The sequence below is a fragment of the Strigops habroptila genome, chromosome 3 (assembly GCF_004027225.2).
Source record: "Strigops habroptila isolate Jane chromosome 3, bStrHab1.2.pri, whole genome shotgun sequence".
NCBI lineage: Eukaryota > Metazoa > Chordata > Aves > Psittaciformes > Psittacidae > Strigops > Strigops habroptila.
In genome coordinates, this window is record NC_044279.2 from 20,955,237 (window position 1) to 20,973,845 (window position 18,609).

At 38.3% G+C, this 18,609-nt stretch overlaps 1 protein-coding gene across 4 annotated transcripts in view; it reads right to left on the reverse strand.

Moving 5' to 3' along the window:
• IL17REL (interleukin 17 receptor E like) overlaps nucleotides 1-4,214 on the reverse strand; it is an 82,371-nt gene extending 78,157 nt beyond the window's left edge. For 3 of the 4 annotated variants that reach the window (XM_030480348.1, XM_030480346.1, XM_030480347.2), the window contains exon 1: nucleotides 4,029-4,196. In XM_030480348.1, the coding sequence (XP_030336208.1) occupies nucleotides 4,029-4,130 (102 nt within the window). In that variant the 5' untranslated portion in view covers nucleotides 4,131-4,196. Of the gene's footprint in view, nucleotides 1-4,028 lie in introns of all 4 variants that reach the window. The other variant, XM_030480349.1, reaches the window with a different exon arrangement.
• Nucleotides 4,215-18,609: the final 14,395 nt, after the last annotated feature.

An 18,609-nucleotide genomic window follows, 5' to 3' on the forward strand; every position in this document is an offset into this window, starting at 1 on the left:
GCAAATGTAAAACACAGTTCAAGAGATAAGTCACCTTAACTTGCTAAAGTGCAGCTCTCCTACCAGCAGAGAAGTCAAGCAGGGTTATCTAAGCAAATGGGTTAATATCACTCTAATACAGTGACTCAATATGGCTGTTTTGACTAATGAGTACTTAACACTTAATCATAGTATTCAAAGCACTTCATTAAAACACATAATTAACACACATCACACAGGAAGGTCAGCACTATTTTGTACTTGTGAAAACTAGAGAAGGGAAATTACTTGAATAGGGCCACACAAGTGAGTCAGTGACAGGCAGGGATGCAAAACCCAGGCTTTCTATCTAGGGCATGTTCTTGTGGATTGTACTCAGCAAATATTAGCAGAGGGTATGTTTTATATTTTTATGCATCTCCTTCAGTCATCAGGTATACCAATGCATGCACGAAAAAGTCTATGGTGAATCATCTTCCTATGTCAGGACTTCACACTGTATCTCTCTCACCCACTCTGAGGAAGCCAGGTCTCTGACCAGCCTCTTTAGACATTTTCCATGTCTAAAACTAGATTTTCAAACAGATTTTAGGGAACAACTGAATTATCTCACCTAGATTATCATGTCCATTTCTTAGTGCCTTGGGATCACTGTCAAAATATGAATTGCTTACCTTAATATGCCAAAGAATGCCAATCTATGTCAGCTGAGTTAGTGGCCTAAGGGCTGTTTTTGCACTGTTTTTGCACTGTTTTTGCAGTGTGTAGTATTCAGCAACAATAGACTGATCTTTGGCATAAACATCCAGTAAAGAAACACCACATACATCAACTGTGAATACCATGAACAGGGAGCAGCTATATCAAGAATTTGCTGCCAATAACCTTTACAATTGCAGGGAAATCCCAGATTCCATTTTGTGTTTCCTTCTTTATCCATGGACTTTGGAAATACTACTACTTTTAATGGCAAACAATACAAATATTATTTCATAGTCTTCTGGAGAGCTTTTCAAATGTAGTGCTCTTGATCTTTACCAGCTGTTGAGTCAAATTTGGTGTAAGCCTATTTCTTTGTGTGCAGCCTGCAAACAATGTGGATTGTAAAATGAGTAGGGCACAAACCCAATTTCAATTGCAGCCTGGGATTCCCCTATGCTTTTACAGGGAAACTTGGTTGATAACTGTGTTTGCTATTGGGTGAGGCATGGAGACCAAGCCCATTGTATTTAACCTTTGAATACCAGAATACCACACAAGTTCTAAAGCCAAGCCATTAAAATAAGGAAGGAGAAATAAATCATAGTGCATAATAAAAGCTTGCTTGTTCCTCTGCCATAACGCAACCCACAATTGTATATTTTCATGCTGTTCAAATTTTCATTTACTTGCATAAACATCCAATGTTCTTTTGTTTTTTCCTTTCCTGTGCTGAACAGAAGTACAGCTTGTGGTATAGTAGTGAAACCTGGATGTTGCCTTGTATAAGGAAATGCAAAGATGTCTTGCTGAATACATATGGTAAACTAGGAATGATTCATAAAGTTATAATAAGATCCAAAATCTAAACAGTTCAGTGAAGGGTTTTTAACTCACATACCTCAAAACAGTTGTGTCACTATTTCCCTCTTAAGCACAACCAAGGCTTTACTCTTATTAGAGCGAATACTCAAAGTGAATAATCAGGGTGGACTATCCAAGGAGGTCAAAGCTGCTTATAAATATTTGGGAGGCATAGCCACCTTAAAATCTAGTCTGCTGGTCAAACTCAAGGGTTTTAGTTATTAAAGCTGCTCAAAACCTTCTGACAATACCCACAGTTTGAAAAATGTAGCAAAATGCAAATCAATTGCTTTTCATTCCCCTATTGCTTGATGAAGAACCACACAACCTCAGGGCTGACTCTGCAGAAGAAAAATCCACTATATAAACTTATGAGTAAACTTCATAAATAAAACCCCAATTTTACATATTACTCACTTGTAGCAATCGCAGCTGCAGAAAACTTCTGGTAGTTTTAAAATTACAACATCGCACTATCACATTAGGCAAATTGCGAGAAAATATTGAAGGCAACACTCATATTGCATATAGACAAGGACAATTTTTAAACCCTGGTTAGTGCCCCTATGAAGACCATTGAGTTCAAATTATGGATGAAGTTAAACAGCTCCCTTTTAAAGTAACACAGGTAGGAATGGGATGGAGGCCACAAATTGTGGTCAGTTCTGTAGGGAAATTGAAGTTACTTCCAAAGAAAAAGGAAGGAGTTTTCTCTAACAAGCTAGTAGTGAGACTCCAAATTTCATGTAGCTAAAATGCTTTGCAGTAGATTGAAATACTGTGCTGGCAGTAATTTGTCCTGTTAAGATCATTATTTTTTCCAGTGAGAAAACATTTTTGTCTTAAAAAGTCATTAATGCATTCAAGATTCCATAGAATACAACTAGTAAAAACATTACATAGAGAACATGAACTGAATCCTGTCTTTAACATCACAGATGATTGATTCCATTATACTGGAAACAATGTATTTCCCGTGTAAATAAAAATAATAATAAAAAAAACCCAACAAACAAAAAACCAACAAACCACCTTTCTCATTTATCCAACATTCATTGGATAAGTTGTAGGACAAACTCTTGAAGGCAAAGAAAGGGATCCAGTCTACCAAATATCATGTTTGTGCCTATATCTTAGGCATCCAATGAATCAGTCGTCTTGACATACATGCCTAAGATATGGCAGAGAAAGATGCCCTTTAAGGTCCCCAGAGGTCAATCCTATGCACTAGAGAGAATCCCACCATAAAAGGCTGGTATGGTTTTTTACATGCTGAGCCCAATAGTCACACATGCTTTGGAGGGATAAATTAGAATGGTTAATCATTTCTATTTTAAACTCATTGCAGCAGACTGAGGAGCATAACTTATTTAAAATACACGTGTGTTTGCACTCATAAACGTTAAGTACATAAAAATTCTTGAAAAGTCCTCAGCCACATCTAGAGATTAATGTCTTATGACTATATGTTATTATTCTGAAAACATTATCAAAGTGGATAGACACTACAGAGTTTAAATGTGGGAATATTAAACAACTTCAATGAAGGGGGGGTGTCCCTCAATCTAGTATTTTATAAGCATCTTTATTCCTGATATTTTCTAGGATAAACATATAAAATATAGAATAACTTGCTGCAACATGTACTAACTTAATATCTGGGTAGTACCACTTTAGTATGCCTCATTGCCTGTCCTAAACACTGGCATATTCAAAAGTCTGAACAGACAGCCAATGTCTTTCATGCCATCAATTCTACTTCTCTGTAGAAAGTACATAGTTATCATTCTCTACTAAGACTGAAAGTCAGATACCCTATTATTTTATCCTTTTTTATTATTATTATTTATATATCTTTCAGATTATTCTCACAGTTTCAGAACGCCAACAGAAGTAGGCTATCTCCACACTGCCCCTTTGTGGGGATATTTGGAAACATACGAATTTCAAACATACTAACGAAATGATACGATTCAGACTCCACTTTATGCACATACATAAGTCATTAAATTTAACACTGCAGTTCCATTCATCCCACAAAATTAAAACCAGTTTTTACTCTTTCTCAAGCTTAATTCATTTTTTTTCACAGGAAAGTCAGTATTATATATTCTTAACATAATTAGCAATTTCTGAACCCTCCCGTCCCTCTCTCCCTCATCTCTTTGGCAGCACTGCTGTTGCAAACACTGACTCTCCAAAGAAATTAATATGAACTTAGTAATTTTTTTCAAATACAAAGTACAGATTTAAAAGGTACTAACAATAGCAGTTGGAAATAGTGTAAGACACATTTTCTTTCTCCCTTCCTAACAGTCATCTTTGCCACTTTGGACATTTAATTCAGAATGACAGGAATATAAAATGAATGTTCAGGACAGCTGAATTATTTTTCCATTTTTGCTTTCTTGTTTTTCTTACAATTATTTTGGCAACATATAACTACTAAATTAATAGATAGCAAATAGGAACAAGTAAGAGATTACCTGAGAACATGAAAGTCCACATTCTTCAATCCTGGGAATAATCTGACAATCAGAATTCCAAAAAAGAATTGTTAGAAGAATCTGAACATGAATACTTATCATCCTAAATTGGAAAAAATTTAAAATAAAAAAGCAAAACCTCAGAAGAAACCTTCCACTCTGACAATTCTCCCTCTCATGCTAAAACTTTAATATGAATTTTAGTCCCTCCCACAGCACTTCTGAGCTCCTCCCTCTAACACATTTCAAAGACAGAAAATTGCTAGTTGTGGGAAATATAAAACATGCTCAACTCATGTTCCATAGTGAAACGTGGGAAACATTAATTTCTGACAATCACAGTCAAAGCCTTTTCCTTCTGGATTTCATCCTGTCAGCTTTATACCAGTTTTAGCAAATTTCTGTAAATTCTTGTGTAAACAGGAATTTTGTTTCTAGAGTGATGTACCAGGCAGGTTTACTGGAATCCAAACGCATTCTTACATCCACTTGTTTTCCTGGTTTTCTAATGCATTAAATAAAAAGAACAACAGCTTTGCCAAAGCAGCTCAAGATCACCAGCTCTAAAAGCAGGGTACAAGTGAGTCCTAACACCTCAATAGCTGTTAGCATAACCAAATGCCCAGTAATGTCTTTCTGGGTGCTTCCTTACATAGTTCCACTATCCATCACAAGGAACAAGTATTCCAAAAACACTTTTTCTCGTTCATATGGAGGCTATATGTGGTGTGTTATTCCCATAGGTGACTAGGGAGTTACTACTTCATACAGAGGGCTTGCTCACTACTAAGAGAGACATCTTTTAGTAGGACAGCACCAGAACGCAAGTTCTCAGTGCTCTTCCAAAACCTTTTACATCAGTTAAAGTAGGGAACACACAGTTAACACCATCTGCTAGGATCTGACTTTATCAATGGTGGTTTTTAACAAACAGGTAAAAGACATCATCTACTCTGCCAATGTACCTACTGCACTTGTATTTTACTGAGACCAGTTTAACAATTTTCCAATAAGACTTCATTTTTGGAAGAAAAAGAGCAGTATCAATCACAGTACTGAACAAATACACCAGACCAAAGATCTGCCCAGTCCACTTTCCTGTGCCTAACAGGATCACAGTAGCAGATGCTTAGGAAAAATAAGGAAGAAGTTCAATATGCTGCTTCCATGGATTATTTTAACCTATACGCTACCTAGTTCCAGTTACCTGGATCCTACGGATTTCCTGAGATGAAAGCCATGTGCATATTACTGGTTTTAATAGCTTTTATTGACCTTTCTTACATGAATTTATACAACAATTCTTTGCATCTGTTTATCCTTTTGGTTTTCAAAAATTCTTGTGGCAATGAGTTACACAATCAAACTATGTTTATTTGCTTTGTTTTGATTTTAAAACTGCTTCCAAATAGTTCAGTTGGGTTCCCTCCTTGTTCTTGCTTTAGAAAAAATAAAGAATACCCATACTCATCCCACCTTTGCCAAAACAGTCACAATTTTATTGAATTCTCGTATATCGCCCCATTTTTTCTAAGATTATACCCCTTTTTTTACTATACTGTTTTCTGAGATAGCAGGTCCCGCACACAATATTCAAGAGTGAGCAGATCAAGGATCTTTTACACAATAGCACAGTGATGTTGACTGAATCATCAGAATCATCATGTCCGTCTACCAAAAAGACATTTTGACTCTGCTTAGAGTGTCATTTAGCAGCATGTCTGCTGCAAGCAAGCCAGTTTCAGCACACTCCACAGTTTGTAGTTTTGCAACCTCAATTTTCATTGCAATTTATGGGGCCCTGTAGAATACGTTTGATTACTGTTTCAGATATTAGTCTAATTCTTTTGGATTATTTGTTTTAAACTTAGATCTGAGACAATTCCTCCAACTCTCACTTCAGTAGCTTCCCCTGTAATGAACTCCACTGCAAGCACTTCATTCTTTTACTGTGTCATTGTCAGGGTCCAACTGGATAAAACCCAGTGTCAGACTTATTTCGTTTGTGATCCCCAGAGTGAAATGAAGACACAAGCGAGGTCAAGTACCACAATCGATCAGTTTATCATAAAAAGATAATAAAATTATTATTATAGAAAGATAATTATTATAAAAAAGGAAATTATTATTAAAAAAGGTTGTGATAGGACAGATCAGAAAAAATATAGAAATTAAGCAAGCATTCAGAGTGCAGATAGTCACCACTGTGGATCCAGCAGTGTCCTGAGGGTCCATAGTCATTGTCTGCGGTGGTGGGTGTCCCCCAGGGTCCGCAGTCATCATCGGAGGTGGGTGGCCAGAAAGGTGATTACCTTTTTCCCCTTTTATTACGTGTTTGGGGGAAGTACCTCTGTTCTTAATGTCACGTACTGCACATTCTTGGTGGATCACGTGCATCCAGTTTTGCTGGTCTTGCAGCCAGCTCTTCAACTGCACACATGTGCCAGCAATCTTTGACATAATGGACAGCAATTCCTCACACCAATCCTTGATGGTGGAGTCTTAGCTTCTCCCACCCATCTCTCAGGCAAAGGACAGTGGAGTCACATCTCAGCTCCTCATACCCATCTTGGATATGGTGGACCTCAGCTCCTCACACTCATCTTTGAGACAATGGATGATCAAGTCTGATTTCAGTTCAGTCTCTCACAGCTTTTCGATTGCTTGAGAGAAGACATCATTTCGTATCTTCATTACTAATCAGCTTCATTGATTTTTTTAGGTGGCTTCCTTCTCATCTTTGGTTAAAAAGGGTTGGTATTGACCTATCTTTAAAATATTGTGTTGGGAGCTGCAAAAGGATGTTTTCTCACAGGTGGCATTTTGGGGGATACCTTATATATGTATCATTACTTTTAAAAAAGCTCCTTGTGCCTGGAAAGATTCTACCCTTTCAATAGCTCCTTTTAATTTCCTTTTGGAGACTTATTCATTTTATATAGTTCCCTTTTTAATTATACATTAACATAACACATTTTTTTGGATGTTGAACTTGTGTCACTATTGAAGAGTAGCTTTTTGAGTGGCTGCTCGGAAAGGGACCAAGCGCTCTTCCTCTGGAGTCTGTGATTACTTGCTCCAAGCAACAGTCATTTGTAGTGTTTACAAAGTTAGTTTCTGCATCCAGCCCTGAGATAACACATCTCAAGTTTCCATTGAAATGACTGATGTCACTCACTTATTACATTTTCTTCTCTCTTACTGTTTCTGGTATTTCTTAGCACACCTCTATCACCTTCTGAGTAAAGTGGTTAGTAGCACTGCTCTAGCAGTACATCCTTTCAAGCAGGAAAAGTGTTTCAGTCCAGACAGTTTCTGTAATACCTGTTGTTAAGTTCAGCAGGCAACAACCTTATTGCTATTATTTACTTTATTTTACAGTAAGCTTTTTTAAAAAGATGGCTAAACTAGCACAATCTACTTTACCATTCCTACATCATTTGTGTCTGGGAATTCCAGTGTTCATCTATTGCTTTTATTACATCAGGTTATGGAACCCCCATTAGGGTAATATTCCCGTTAAAAGCTGGGCAGTATAATGGACCCATGCCGTGTTTTGAAAAAAATACATAGGAGCACCTATGCACCTGAAATGTATATGGGCACTGGCTGCTGGGCTCCCTGCTCAACTGTGACTCTAATTCTTGATAATAATTCTTGAAAATAATTTTTTATAACAGATTTCTTTTATTCCTTGTTCCTCACCACACCTCACCTGTATTTTAATCAACATTTGCCTTGTGTTTGACATTTTTATTACTGAAATCTATTACCTGAAGAACAGATTATGGCAAAGTACATACTATCCTTCTTCTAACAATGTTCCCTCCATCTTAAGAATAACAACTCTTTAAAAAACCCTTAATAGGAAGTGCCTCCTTTTGCACTTTGGTAATATAGACACTTTGTGCCCTAAAGCGTTATTAGAGCACTGGACAAGGGTATAGAAAAGCCAAAATCTAAACATTTCTCAGCCCAAGAAGGTTTGAGTCCAAACTTTGCACATTTCAGGATGACAGCCTGGCTGCTCTTTTTTTTTTTTTTTTTTTTTTGTTTGTTTGCTTTTTTAATGAAATGCAGAGGCAAACCCTGGAATACAGAGTAAAATCCAGTATTTCCCATTTTCCATTTTCTCTTGGGTCAAGCCTGATCTCAGGACCATCAGTCCAGGTGCCTTCTCCTTAATTGTTCTCTGGCTTCATAAACTTTGATGCTTGGCTACATATTTGGCCCATTTCAAGAGAGACCACTAATATAATTCCACCATTTTTCAAGTGAGTTCAAGGAGCATATGTGGAAATAAAGGTTAGGACAGGTGTATCACCAGACATACCTAAGCAGCCACATATGGATTTTGTCGCTTGTGTTGGAGTTTAGGCACAGAACTCCACACAGATTTCTACCTTGGCTACGTATTCACTGACTTTGTTGAGATTAACATGTGAGTGTCTAGGCTGGAAGGCATGTCCCTGTCCCATCCATACTCGAGAAGTCCCAGCCTCCTTTTGAGCACAATAGCCACATTCACACTACATTTTGCAAGAGTATCCTGTGGTACAGCACTACATACTTTCATGTCTCACCAAAACAGACACGCATATCATTATTATTACAGCTGTCTTGAGATGAAGGACCATGGCCAGCACAGTCCCATGGCTCCTCTTTTAACTTAGCGTGCCAGTCGTGCTGCCTGCACCAGGCAACAAACATCTTGCCTTAGGGCCACTCACAACCCCCGGAACAGCTGAGTGTTTATAACTTAACAACAGCTTCTTGTCATATTAGGCAAGCTCTGGAGCCGAGTCGCATGGGGTGCTGTCATCACGACCAAATATGCACAATCATTCAGAACTACTTGGGAGCTGTGCTTTTCCAGGAGTGTGCCTTCATATCCTGTCCAGAGTGAGCCTGCGTGGCCAGGGCAGGTACTCAGCAGGGAATAAGAGCAGGGCATATAAATCCCACAGAGCCACAAGACAGGTTGGTGAAACAGGAGCTGCCCAGTGCTCCTTTCCCAGCATGTTACTGCTTCATTGTCCAAAAGCAATTGCTCCTTTTTTCAACTACATGATCCAAGGGGACCCTCACTCTTCCTCCACCCCATCCCTTTCCTACAAGAGTGACAAGTACTCAGCAATGATGGCAAATGTTACAGTAAGTAGCACCTTAGGAGCATTGCCTACAACCTGTGGAAGCGGTCAAAACGCACACAGAACTGCAGGTAGAGGCTCAAAATGTCATTCATGCACAAGTCTGAAGTATAAGAGGCAAATGAAATGCTCAGTGGGGTGCAAGGCGGCTCCTGTTTCACCTGGATCATGCTGTACTATAAGCAGGCACTTATAGCTAGACCCAGTGTTGATGAGATTACACAGGTTTTGCAATTATCCTGCATTTGGGCTCCTGTGGAAAATGCAACTTTCAAAATACGGCCTTAAGCAGAGATGGGTCAGGTGCACCAGACACCTAGGGATTAAATCCAATCACTATTAAAATCAGTGCATACTGTATTAGGCCACAATGTTTGGTTAAGAGGTGATTTACTTCCAGGTAGAACTACTAGGTGTAGTACTATGTCCAGTGATACTGCTTCCCTGCCAAAGCAAGACAGTTTCTCCTGCAAGTAACCAAGAGTTCCTCCTAGTATGTACTTCTCTGACCACCCACAGCAGCCCATGGAGAGGACCATGGGAGAACAACTATTTCCCTGAAGCTCCTGAAGAAGGACATAGAGAGAAGAACCCCTGTGTAACAACTGCACTGCCACCATCCTCCTTGCATCACTTAGGTTTGGGGAAAGGAATCAGGTTGGAAAGAGTGAAGTTCAGCTTGGGACAGAAGGGGTGGAAAGGTGGTGGTTTAAGGTTTGTTTTTCACTATAGCAATCTATTTTAATTGGCAGTAAATGAATTTTCTCCAAGTCTGTTTTCCTGTGACAGTAACTGGTAAGCAACCTTTCTGTCTCTATTGTGACCCAAGTGCTTCCTTGTCCTGTTTTATCCCCCTGTCCCACTGGAGGGAGTGTGAGCACCTGGAGTTTGGCCCTTAGCTAAAGTTAGCCCCCCACAGGTATCAGATAGACAAGGAGTCCGTGCTGGTATTTGAGAGGAGACACAAGCATAGGGTGCCTGTGAGATGAATGTGCGTGTTTGTTAGCACACACCAAGCTGAAGCAGCTGGCAAGTAGCAGACCTGTGGAGCAGGTAAAAGCGCTTGGGATCTGGGCAGGAGTATGGGGCAGAGAAGCTATGCTGATGCTCGAGGGATCTGCAAATGTCCCTGTGAACAGAGTGAGAGAGCGTGTGTGGTTTCACTAGTGAGCTTCAATCCTGCTGAGCTGACAGAGGATAAGGAGACTTGCTTGTCTGCAGTTACACAAATCCTGTGGTATTATACGCGGGTGCTGTTGAAGGCAACACCTCCTCATGGCTCTGTCAGTGTCCTCTGCATGTCTGTCTCTGGGACATATGCTCAGTCTTGCTGCTGGTTGAACCTGCAAACAGAAAAGCAGCAGTTGTGTCCATCAGCCTGGGACAGAGACCTCTGGGCCTCGGGACAGCCCAGGCTGGCCTCCAGCAGCCAGGCAGGAGGTACCCCCATCACCAGAGCTGCTGGAGGGGCAGCCTCTTATAACACATCCCTTAACAGACATTTAGCACAATCAAGAGTTTGAACTGGCATATACACAATTATCTACATGCAGTTTTTGACTTACTGAGAGATCGCCAGCTGCTGGGGGGTTTTCACCCCCACAGAATCTGTGAACTGTTACCATTCTTTTCCATCCAGATCTGTTTACAGAAACAGCCTCAAGTATAAGCTGGGTAAGACAAGCTGAGCAACTCTTGCAGCTGAAGGGGCAATGCTGCTCTTTCTCTTGCATGCTCCCAGAAGCACTAGTCTCACTTCAGTAAGATGACTGAACTCTTTAAACTTGCAAAAAATGCAACTGCCTGTATTCTGAACTTTCCATACACAGAAAATTGGCTACAGATTACTGACTCACAGATCTATCACCTTCGGTGCCAGTCAGCGACACTCAGTTTTTGCTCCAATAATGCTGCTAAAACTTTAAGGGTTATGTTTAAAATATTGCAAGTTAAGTTGTTAATGACAAATCATCTTCTTCAACACCATTTTATTCAAGACTTGCACAGTTCTACTTATTAAAAAAAAGACAAAAAAACCACAGAAATAAACAAACCCCACATTTTTTTTCAAAGACAAAAGTGCTCTGAATGACTTCAGATATATGGACAGAAAACAGTTCTATCACTTTTCAGCTTGTTGTCCATCTTTTCAGGATTGGGGCAGGCATCCATAGATAAATATTTCTTATATTTATCTATGTATTTACGATATAGCTGAACAAAATGAGCTGCAGCATTTACTTATTTTCTCCCACTTGAAAATGTTTCCAGATACATTTATTCTGGTCATTAGTCGATATACCTTCAGAAAGGAGAAAAGAAGTCATGAAACATCATTTCAGTTGGCTTCTACTTGAAATTCAGCTTGAAAATACTTGCTATAGAGATGCACAGTATATATAAGCCATCATCATCCAAGTATGAGCAAGTGCTCTTAGACTTTGAATGGTTGTAGCTGTTTAAGCTGCAAATTAGGCACTTTTTCCTCAGAAAAGAATCTGAAGCCAACTTAAGCACTAGGTCTGTCTGTACGGTGCATGGAGAGTGTGCATAGGTTGAGAAGAGGGTCTGGAATTGCAAGCATCCTGAGCAGAATTGCCTAGTGCTAGACTACTGGGAAATGCTAACAAGAGGCCATGCTTAAACCCTTTAACCCCTCAAGAATTCATGACTGCAAAGAGACTTTTATGTTCACTTTTCAAATACTACAGTTCTCTTAAAAGAAAATTATATTGTCCCTTAAGGCACTTAAACATTGGAAAGAAAAATTAAGCAGGGCATTTTGCATTAACGGTGACTGAATTAAAACAAATGCACAAATTATATCAAAGCAAAGACTAGATACATATACAATCTGTGATGGCTTCCACTTTTACATCAATCAGCTATTTCAGCCTATTCATCTATGAACTGACAGTTCAGAGACAGGAGATTCAAGTTTAAAACCCCTCTAAGCTGAGAACACTCATCCTCTCAAATGAGTGCTCTGATCCCAAAGCTAGTACATAAAACACAGGCATCGGCACTTTATTTAAAGCAGTCACAGCCACTTTTTAACTGGGAGCTGATCAAAACAGTGCATTAAACATGCTCCTAGAACAAGGCTATTGGCAGACCATCACCTAGTTCTGCCTAGACTCTCGAGGAAACCTACCTTTCAGCTGGTATTAGGGGAACTTAAAGAAAAAGCTGGCTTAAAAGAAAAAGCTGGAAAGACTAGAGGCAGATAAAAAAGTGAGGAAGCAAGAGTGGATATGGTACAGCTATACAATAAACTACACAAATCAGCTTAAGACTTATCCTATGTTACTAGCATTATACTCAGAAAAACGCTGTTCATGACACAGTTAAATATTTCCTAAATGGATACTAGCTGGTATTTTAGAATACTGATGTAAAAGCCAGTTAAAAGAATACATTCTTTGAAAGGGAAGAAATGTGTGATCTATTTTCCAGAAACTTGCATCTTTTTCTGCTTTGCTTTTATTAACAGGTAAGAAATGGTTTGGATCTGGAATACTCCATGTAGATTATACAGAACAGCTGGGGAAATTGGTGTGCTCAAAGAATTTTGTTTACACATCTTTACTTTCCCTAGTTGAGAACTCTTGTGCATGAAAACGAACACTTTTAATTTTTCCATATTGACTTTTTTTTTTTGGCCATAATCTAAAGGTACTACTGACTCTCTTTACATTTGGCAGCTGGTTGAAAAGACTCTTAGGTATCCTTGATTCTGTAACATTAACATTAGTGGTGGGAACAGCCTTCTGTCTTGAGATCTGTAGCATTAACTGAAAGCAGATTGAAAGGAGTCTAGAGACAGGCAGATCAGTGACAGAGTCAAACTATTAAATACTGTACAGTCTCATAAACTACTTCTAAATGAATATCAGACAATATGAAAAACCTAAAAACTTAAGAACATAAGTATACAATAAACACAAAGTAAGAGAAAAAACCCTGTAAAGTATCAGCTTTCTTAGTAAACTATTGCTAACTAATCCTAAAATCCCTCTGGACATATTTGTCTGTCAGTTGCATCTTTTCCTACACCTAGTAGGTAAACTTTCCCTTGGCATTGATCTGGTCATGTGCCCAGCACAATGGGACTTAGATCTTTTATTTAGCTTCTGAAACACAACTGTAGTGAAAATAGTAAAACAACTCCTGCCTACATACAGTATGCACAGTTATACAAACTGAATACAACAATTCTACTTTTAAGTAAATTAAACATAGAGCAAATACCAAAAATGTAGTAAAATTAATAACATCCTCAGTAAGATTCAAAAACACACACACAAAAAAATATTTATTGCATTGTAACAAACATTTTTGGGCTGAACTATACACTACAGAGTTCCCAAATAACCGATTCACTTGAAGTCATTGTCATGAGACCTGTATAATACTGGAAGAAGGAATTTGTCAAGTTTCACAAGAAGTCATAGGAATGTTCTCTTACATACACAATTGACTCAAGTGCTCCATTTAAAACTGAAACTACAACAGCAATAAAACATTTCTTAGACTTTAAAGCAATTTCCAGAACGAGCTCTCCTTGACCTTAATGTGATGCTGTATCCTCCATACTTTTTCCAGAGAAATTAAGAGTTTTCTGTATCCTTGCTTTTTTTCAAAGCTTTTTACTATTGAGAACAACCCTGTTTGCATTTTCTTGTACCTGCTTACATAATTTTGTGGTGACGGGGCTGAAGGAAATTTGGTTGGTGCTGACTTTGGTCACCCATGGCTTAAAATCTTGCACAAGAATAAAATCTGCCCCATTTGACTCAAAACTGTTATTTCTGGGTTCAAAAATATCTTGAGTCATCTCCATGGTACGGTCAACCTTTCTGTTTCAAAAATTAGATTTGAATTAAAATAAGAACTTGGGACCCTTACTATGCTTAGAAAAGCATAATAATAATAGTAATAATAGTAATATTAATAATGATAATAACCAACTTATTCCTTCAGCACTACATTTACACTTTTATATTACAAGTAAACATGTACAATTGTGTAAGAGGCTGCCACAACAATAAATTCAAATTGCAACCATTTTGGTTACATCAGTGGGGAAAATCCAAAAAATGAAAAAACCTCACAACAGTATCTGTCCCTTAAAAAACAACAAAAAAATATAACATATTACTCAAGAAATACCTTCATCTGTGTCTACATCTCTCTTGTTGATTTTTTTTCTTTGGCCTCCTGTGGTATTCTACTGCAGGCATTTAAACGCTCACTTGAAAAAGAACACAGAACCTGCTGTATTCCAGAAGTCCTCTAAAATAAATCACATCATTGTAAGTTCTGTTTCACTAAATCTAATCAATCCATTAATAACTGTTAAGGAATTCCACTGCCTCCTTGCCCTCTGGAAATTAAACACTGTAAATCAATCCTTTGACTAACCCTCAACCTAGTACAGAAAAAGACATTCAGTTTGGGCAGTGGACTGGCACCAGCCTCGTTACTCTAAGGCTTTTCTCTGAACTAGATCAAGCTCTAAAATTAAAACCCTGCCAAGTGACTCTCCTTATGTCATCAATCATTCATTGATTTGAAATACATTTTAAGAGACAGAATGCTATTCACATGCCACTTAAAGAACTTTAACATTCACTGGAAAAGTTCCATATGTGTGGTCTTATACATTTGGAAGAAAGTAAATCTGTGCCCATACTTTCTGAACTGTTGCATAATCTCTTTGGATTTATACTTAACAACAATACCCCTAATGAAAAGCACAAATTGGACTCTGAGGAAAATCCAGTGAAACAACCCATTATTCTGAGTGGAAGCAAAAAAAAGGAGAAATTTTCTTTAGAGACTGTATATGCTTCCTAAGATCATCCCATGCACTGTGGCCATTTTCCACTTGAACAACAGTAAAAGTTTAGCAACAATATGTTTCCCCTAAGCCTTTAGTGTGCAAAACCAGCAGTGGTGACTCTGGCCAAGGTTTTTAAAAACCTTCAGCTGCTTTACCAACCCAGTTGGCTGATCAGTGGAGCTTTGGAGAAGCCTAAGGCAAAAGTACATACTCTGCAAATTAGGTATACAGTGCAGTAGCTTCCCCTTCAAACTCTTTGACCTCATAACTGCTCTGTGTACTGTTTATTCATAGACAAGTATCATGGATCTTCCTTAGCACATTATATCAGTAAGGTAAGACTATTTGAAATTAGATACTCAATTATAAATCCAAAATACTTGTTTTCCCTGCAGTGCCAATTCTTTGCTGTGCTTGAAGTATCTGCTGTGGGAATAATACCCTTCTCTGGCAGGGAACTCTTAGCCTGAACACGTGAAAAAGGAAAGTGTTGCCTTCAGAGGCTGACGCTATTTTCAGCGTTAGTACACATGAGCAGCATAGCTATTAGAAAAGTAACAAAAAAAATATGCATGCACTTTTCAAATAAATGACAGGCTATGTCCAAGACCCACAGGCTGATATATCTCAAAGGCGCTGTAAAAATTACAACAGGCATGGAACTTGTGCAACTTAATACAGGAAGGTTGCTTTCAAAAGCTAGAAAATTCAATTCTTTTTTTTTTCTTTTTTTTCTCTCTTTTTTTTTTTAATTCTTTTCTCTCATACAGTAGAAAGAAAATGTTGCCTCTTTAAAGCCAAACTCTTTAGTTAAGCAAATTATGCTGAAATGCTGGAGTTAGAAAGCTGAATGATAAGGAATCTGCCTCACCTTTCTGAAAGTTTCTGAGGGTAAATAAGGTGTTTTAAGGATTAACATTTTTGGTTTTTTCCAATATCATAATAAAAGCATTACTCTGGATTTACCAGCATATCTAAACCAATAGATTTTGCTTATAACTATCTTCTCAAAGGGGTGAAGATACACAGTGAAACATCAGAAAGTTTCTGACTATACTTGATGTTGCAAGGTGTTGAGTTTTCTGAACCCAACTCAACACAGTATTTTAGCACCTGTTTTAATGGCATGTTTTAATTACTTCAGTAGAACTAAGCATGTTTAATATGGTACATGCAAAGGCACTTTAGTAGATATGGGTAAGTGTTCAGTACCTTCCTGCATTAAGTTGTAGGCATATAAACATACTCCTGGTTAAACAGTTAAATGATGGAAAGACTTACCCACTTTTCATATTCCATGTAAACACCCTAAGAGTAGGGAAAGAAGGTAGCAGGATTTGCTTGAGCATACCAGTGTAAAAAGGATCCCATTTCCTGCTCTGATGATACAATCATACAGATTAGCCAATGCAAGCTGCTTGCTGCTGCAACAGGCAGTCCTGCTTCCTTTAATCTCAGCCCTGCTTGTCAGACTAATCCATCCCAATGAACTGAACAGCTTCCTTTGGGTCAGCCAGCAAGTTGGCTCAGATACATAAGAGCCGACAAGACAAGACAGGAATGCATGGCTGGAACTAAGCATTGGAGAGATAAGGAAGCTTACTTCTCTCTCCTTCCTTCCTGGCTTTTTCATCCTTCATATTCAAAACTTCACTCTTCCTTCTGCCATTGCACAGACTCTGGCATTCATTTCATCAAAAATGAATGAATTCAACTATTACAAGAAGAAAAAACAATTCTATTTATTTCCTGCATTAGTGAGTTAAGCTTAGTCTGAAATGAAATGAATACCCAAATTGATTCAGGGCAAGCAAACAGCAATGGTGCAGGGCATGGAATGGACACTGGGGAAGGAGAGGATGTCAAGTAAAATGTGGCTTTAAATTTTAGTCCAGCACATAACTCAGTTCAAACCATGTCACAAAACTACAGCCTCAGTAAGCAACCAATCTCCTTTGACTCTCTCCCTAGTGAACAGAGGAAGATAGAATCTGAAGCCCTCTGAAGGTCCTTTTCTTCCAAACCTGGGCACTACAATGGAAGTAACCCAGCAAGTTTGACAATATGAGCAAAAGCTGTAATGCAGGACAGAGCTAGGAGGCCTTAGCCTCCTGCCACCCAACTGTCACTTATGCAGTGCAGGAGAATAAGTCCAAGCCCTTTGCATGAATGTTGCCATGCTTTCTCAAAAAACACAGGTCCTAAGCCAAGAGAAGATTTAAAGCAAGCCAAGATCTAACTCCTAGAATTCCACTGTTTATAGTTGCTTTCTCTTGTCCTTACTTCTTTGCCATTGTTAAACAGTTATTGAGATATTAAAATTGCAAATTACTTCTCAAGCACCTGAATTATTGTCTTCTATCTGAAGCCAACAATAGAGCCAACTTTTAATTCTGAAGCCAAATCTAAAAAAACTACCTAAAATCTCACCATACATATCAACATACTTTGCTTTGTACAAAAACATGTAATTGGGAATCTAATATAGGAACATTCGGGACGTCTCTGCAATATTTACATTCATGTTAGAATACAAAAAAGCTGATACAAATATTTGAAAAACCCTTGTGCCTTTGACAATTACAGCTATAACAAAGAACCATCAGGTAACTTCCCATCCGTCTCCTTTTTCCAAAGATTAATTTTGAATACGTCATGAGGTTAGCAAAATGTGAAGTTTCACATGGAACTTATTAATGATTTTATGTGCACAGGCTCTATACTGATGTAAAGATCTGACTGCTGACTGGGGCCCTACATAGTAAAGCTGAATATATTGGTATTTCTCTTAGGACTTTCAACTTCTTATCTCACTGGTGATCAAGTTTACAAAGAAATTGGATCCTTTCCTATGCAACCTAGCAGCACCAGTAATTGTCATCTGCAACTTGGAGACCATGTGATTTAAGCAACCTACTTACTTTAGCTGTGAAGAAACTAGTTTTTCCATAACATTTCAACATCTGGTTATAATGCAAGTATGGCAGTTACAGCATCCTTTCTTACAGTCAAGAACAAAGAGACATCTTCATTTCTTACCATTCTAGAGTTATATAAAAAGAGAACTTGTATTATCATCATACAGATTTAAACCCTTGGAAATATTAGACTGGGAAGAGTTTTACAGACTTTTTCTGTATAAAGTCACAGAAAGAACTACTGTAATCACTTAGTCAGAAGAACATGTTTTTCCATGGAATATTAGACTGTCTTTATAACATAGAGCTTTGGTATAGGGGGCACACAGCAGCCAATGCCGGCAGAAGACATGTTCACCTTGGTAGGTGCAGATGCCCAGATTATTCACATATAGGTACACACTTACAAAGACAGCCCAAATCTAAATCATGCTCAAATCTCACCTGTCTTTGAGTCATACACCATTAGAGTGCTCTGTAAAAAAATATCCCAAAGCACTCGTCAAGCCATCATAAGCTTCATAATACTTTAACAAAGCCAGTCATGGAAAGCGGTTAAATATCAGGGCTAAGTGTAGGCCCAAACAGACCTGAAGCCCTCAAACCATCTCTCCTCCCTCCTCCTCAAAAGTTCTTAAGTTCACTCAAAACCTGCACCTGATAAGCAG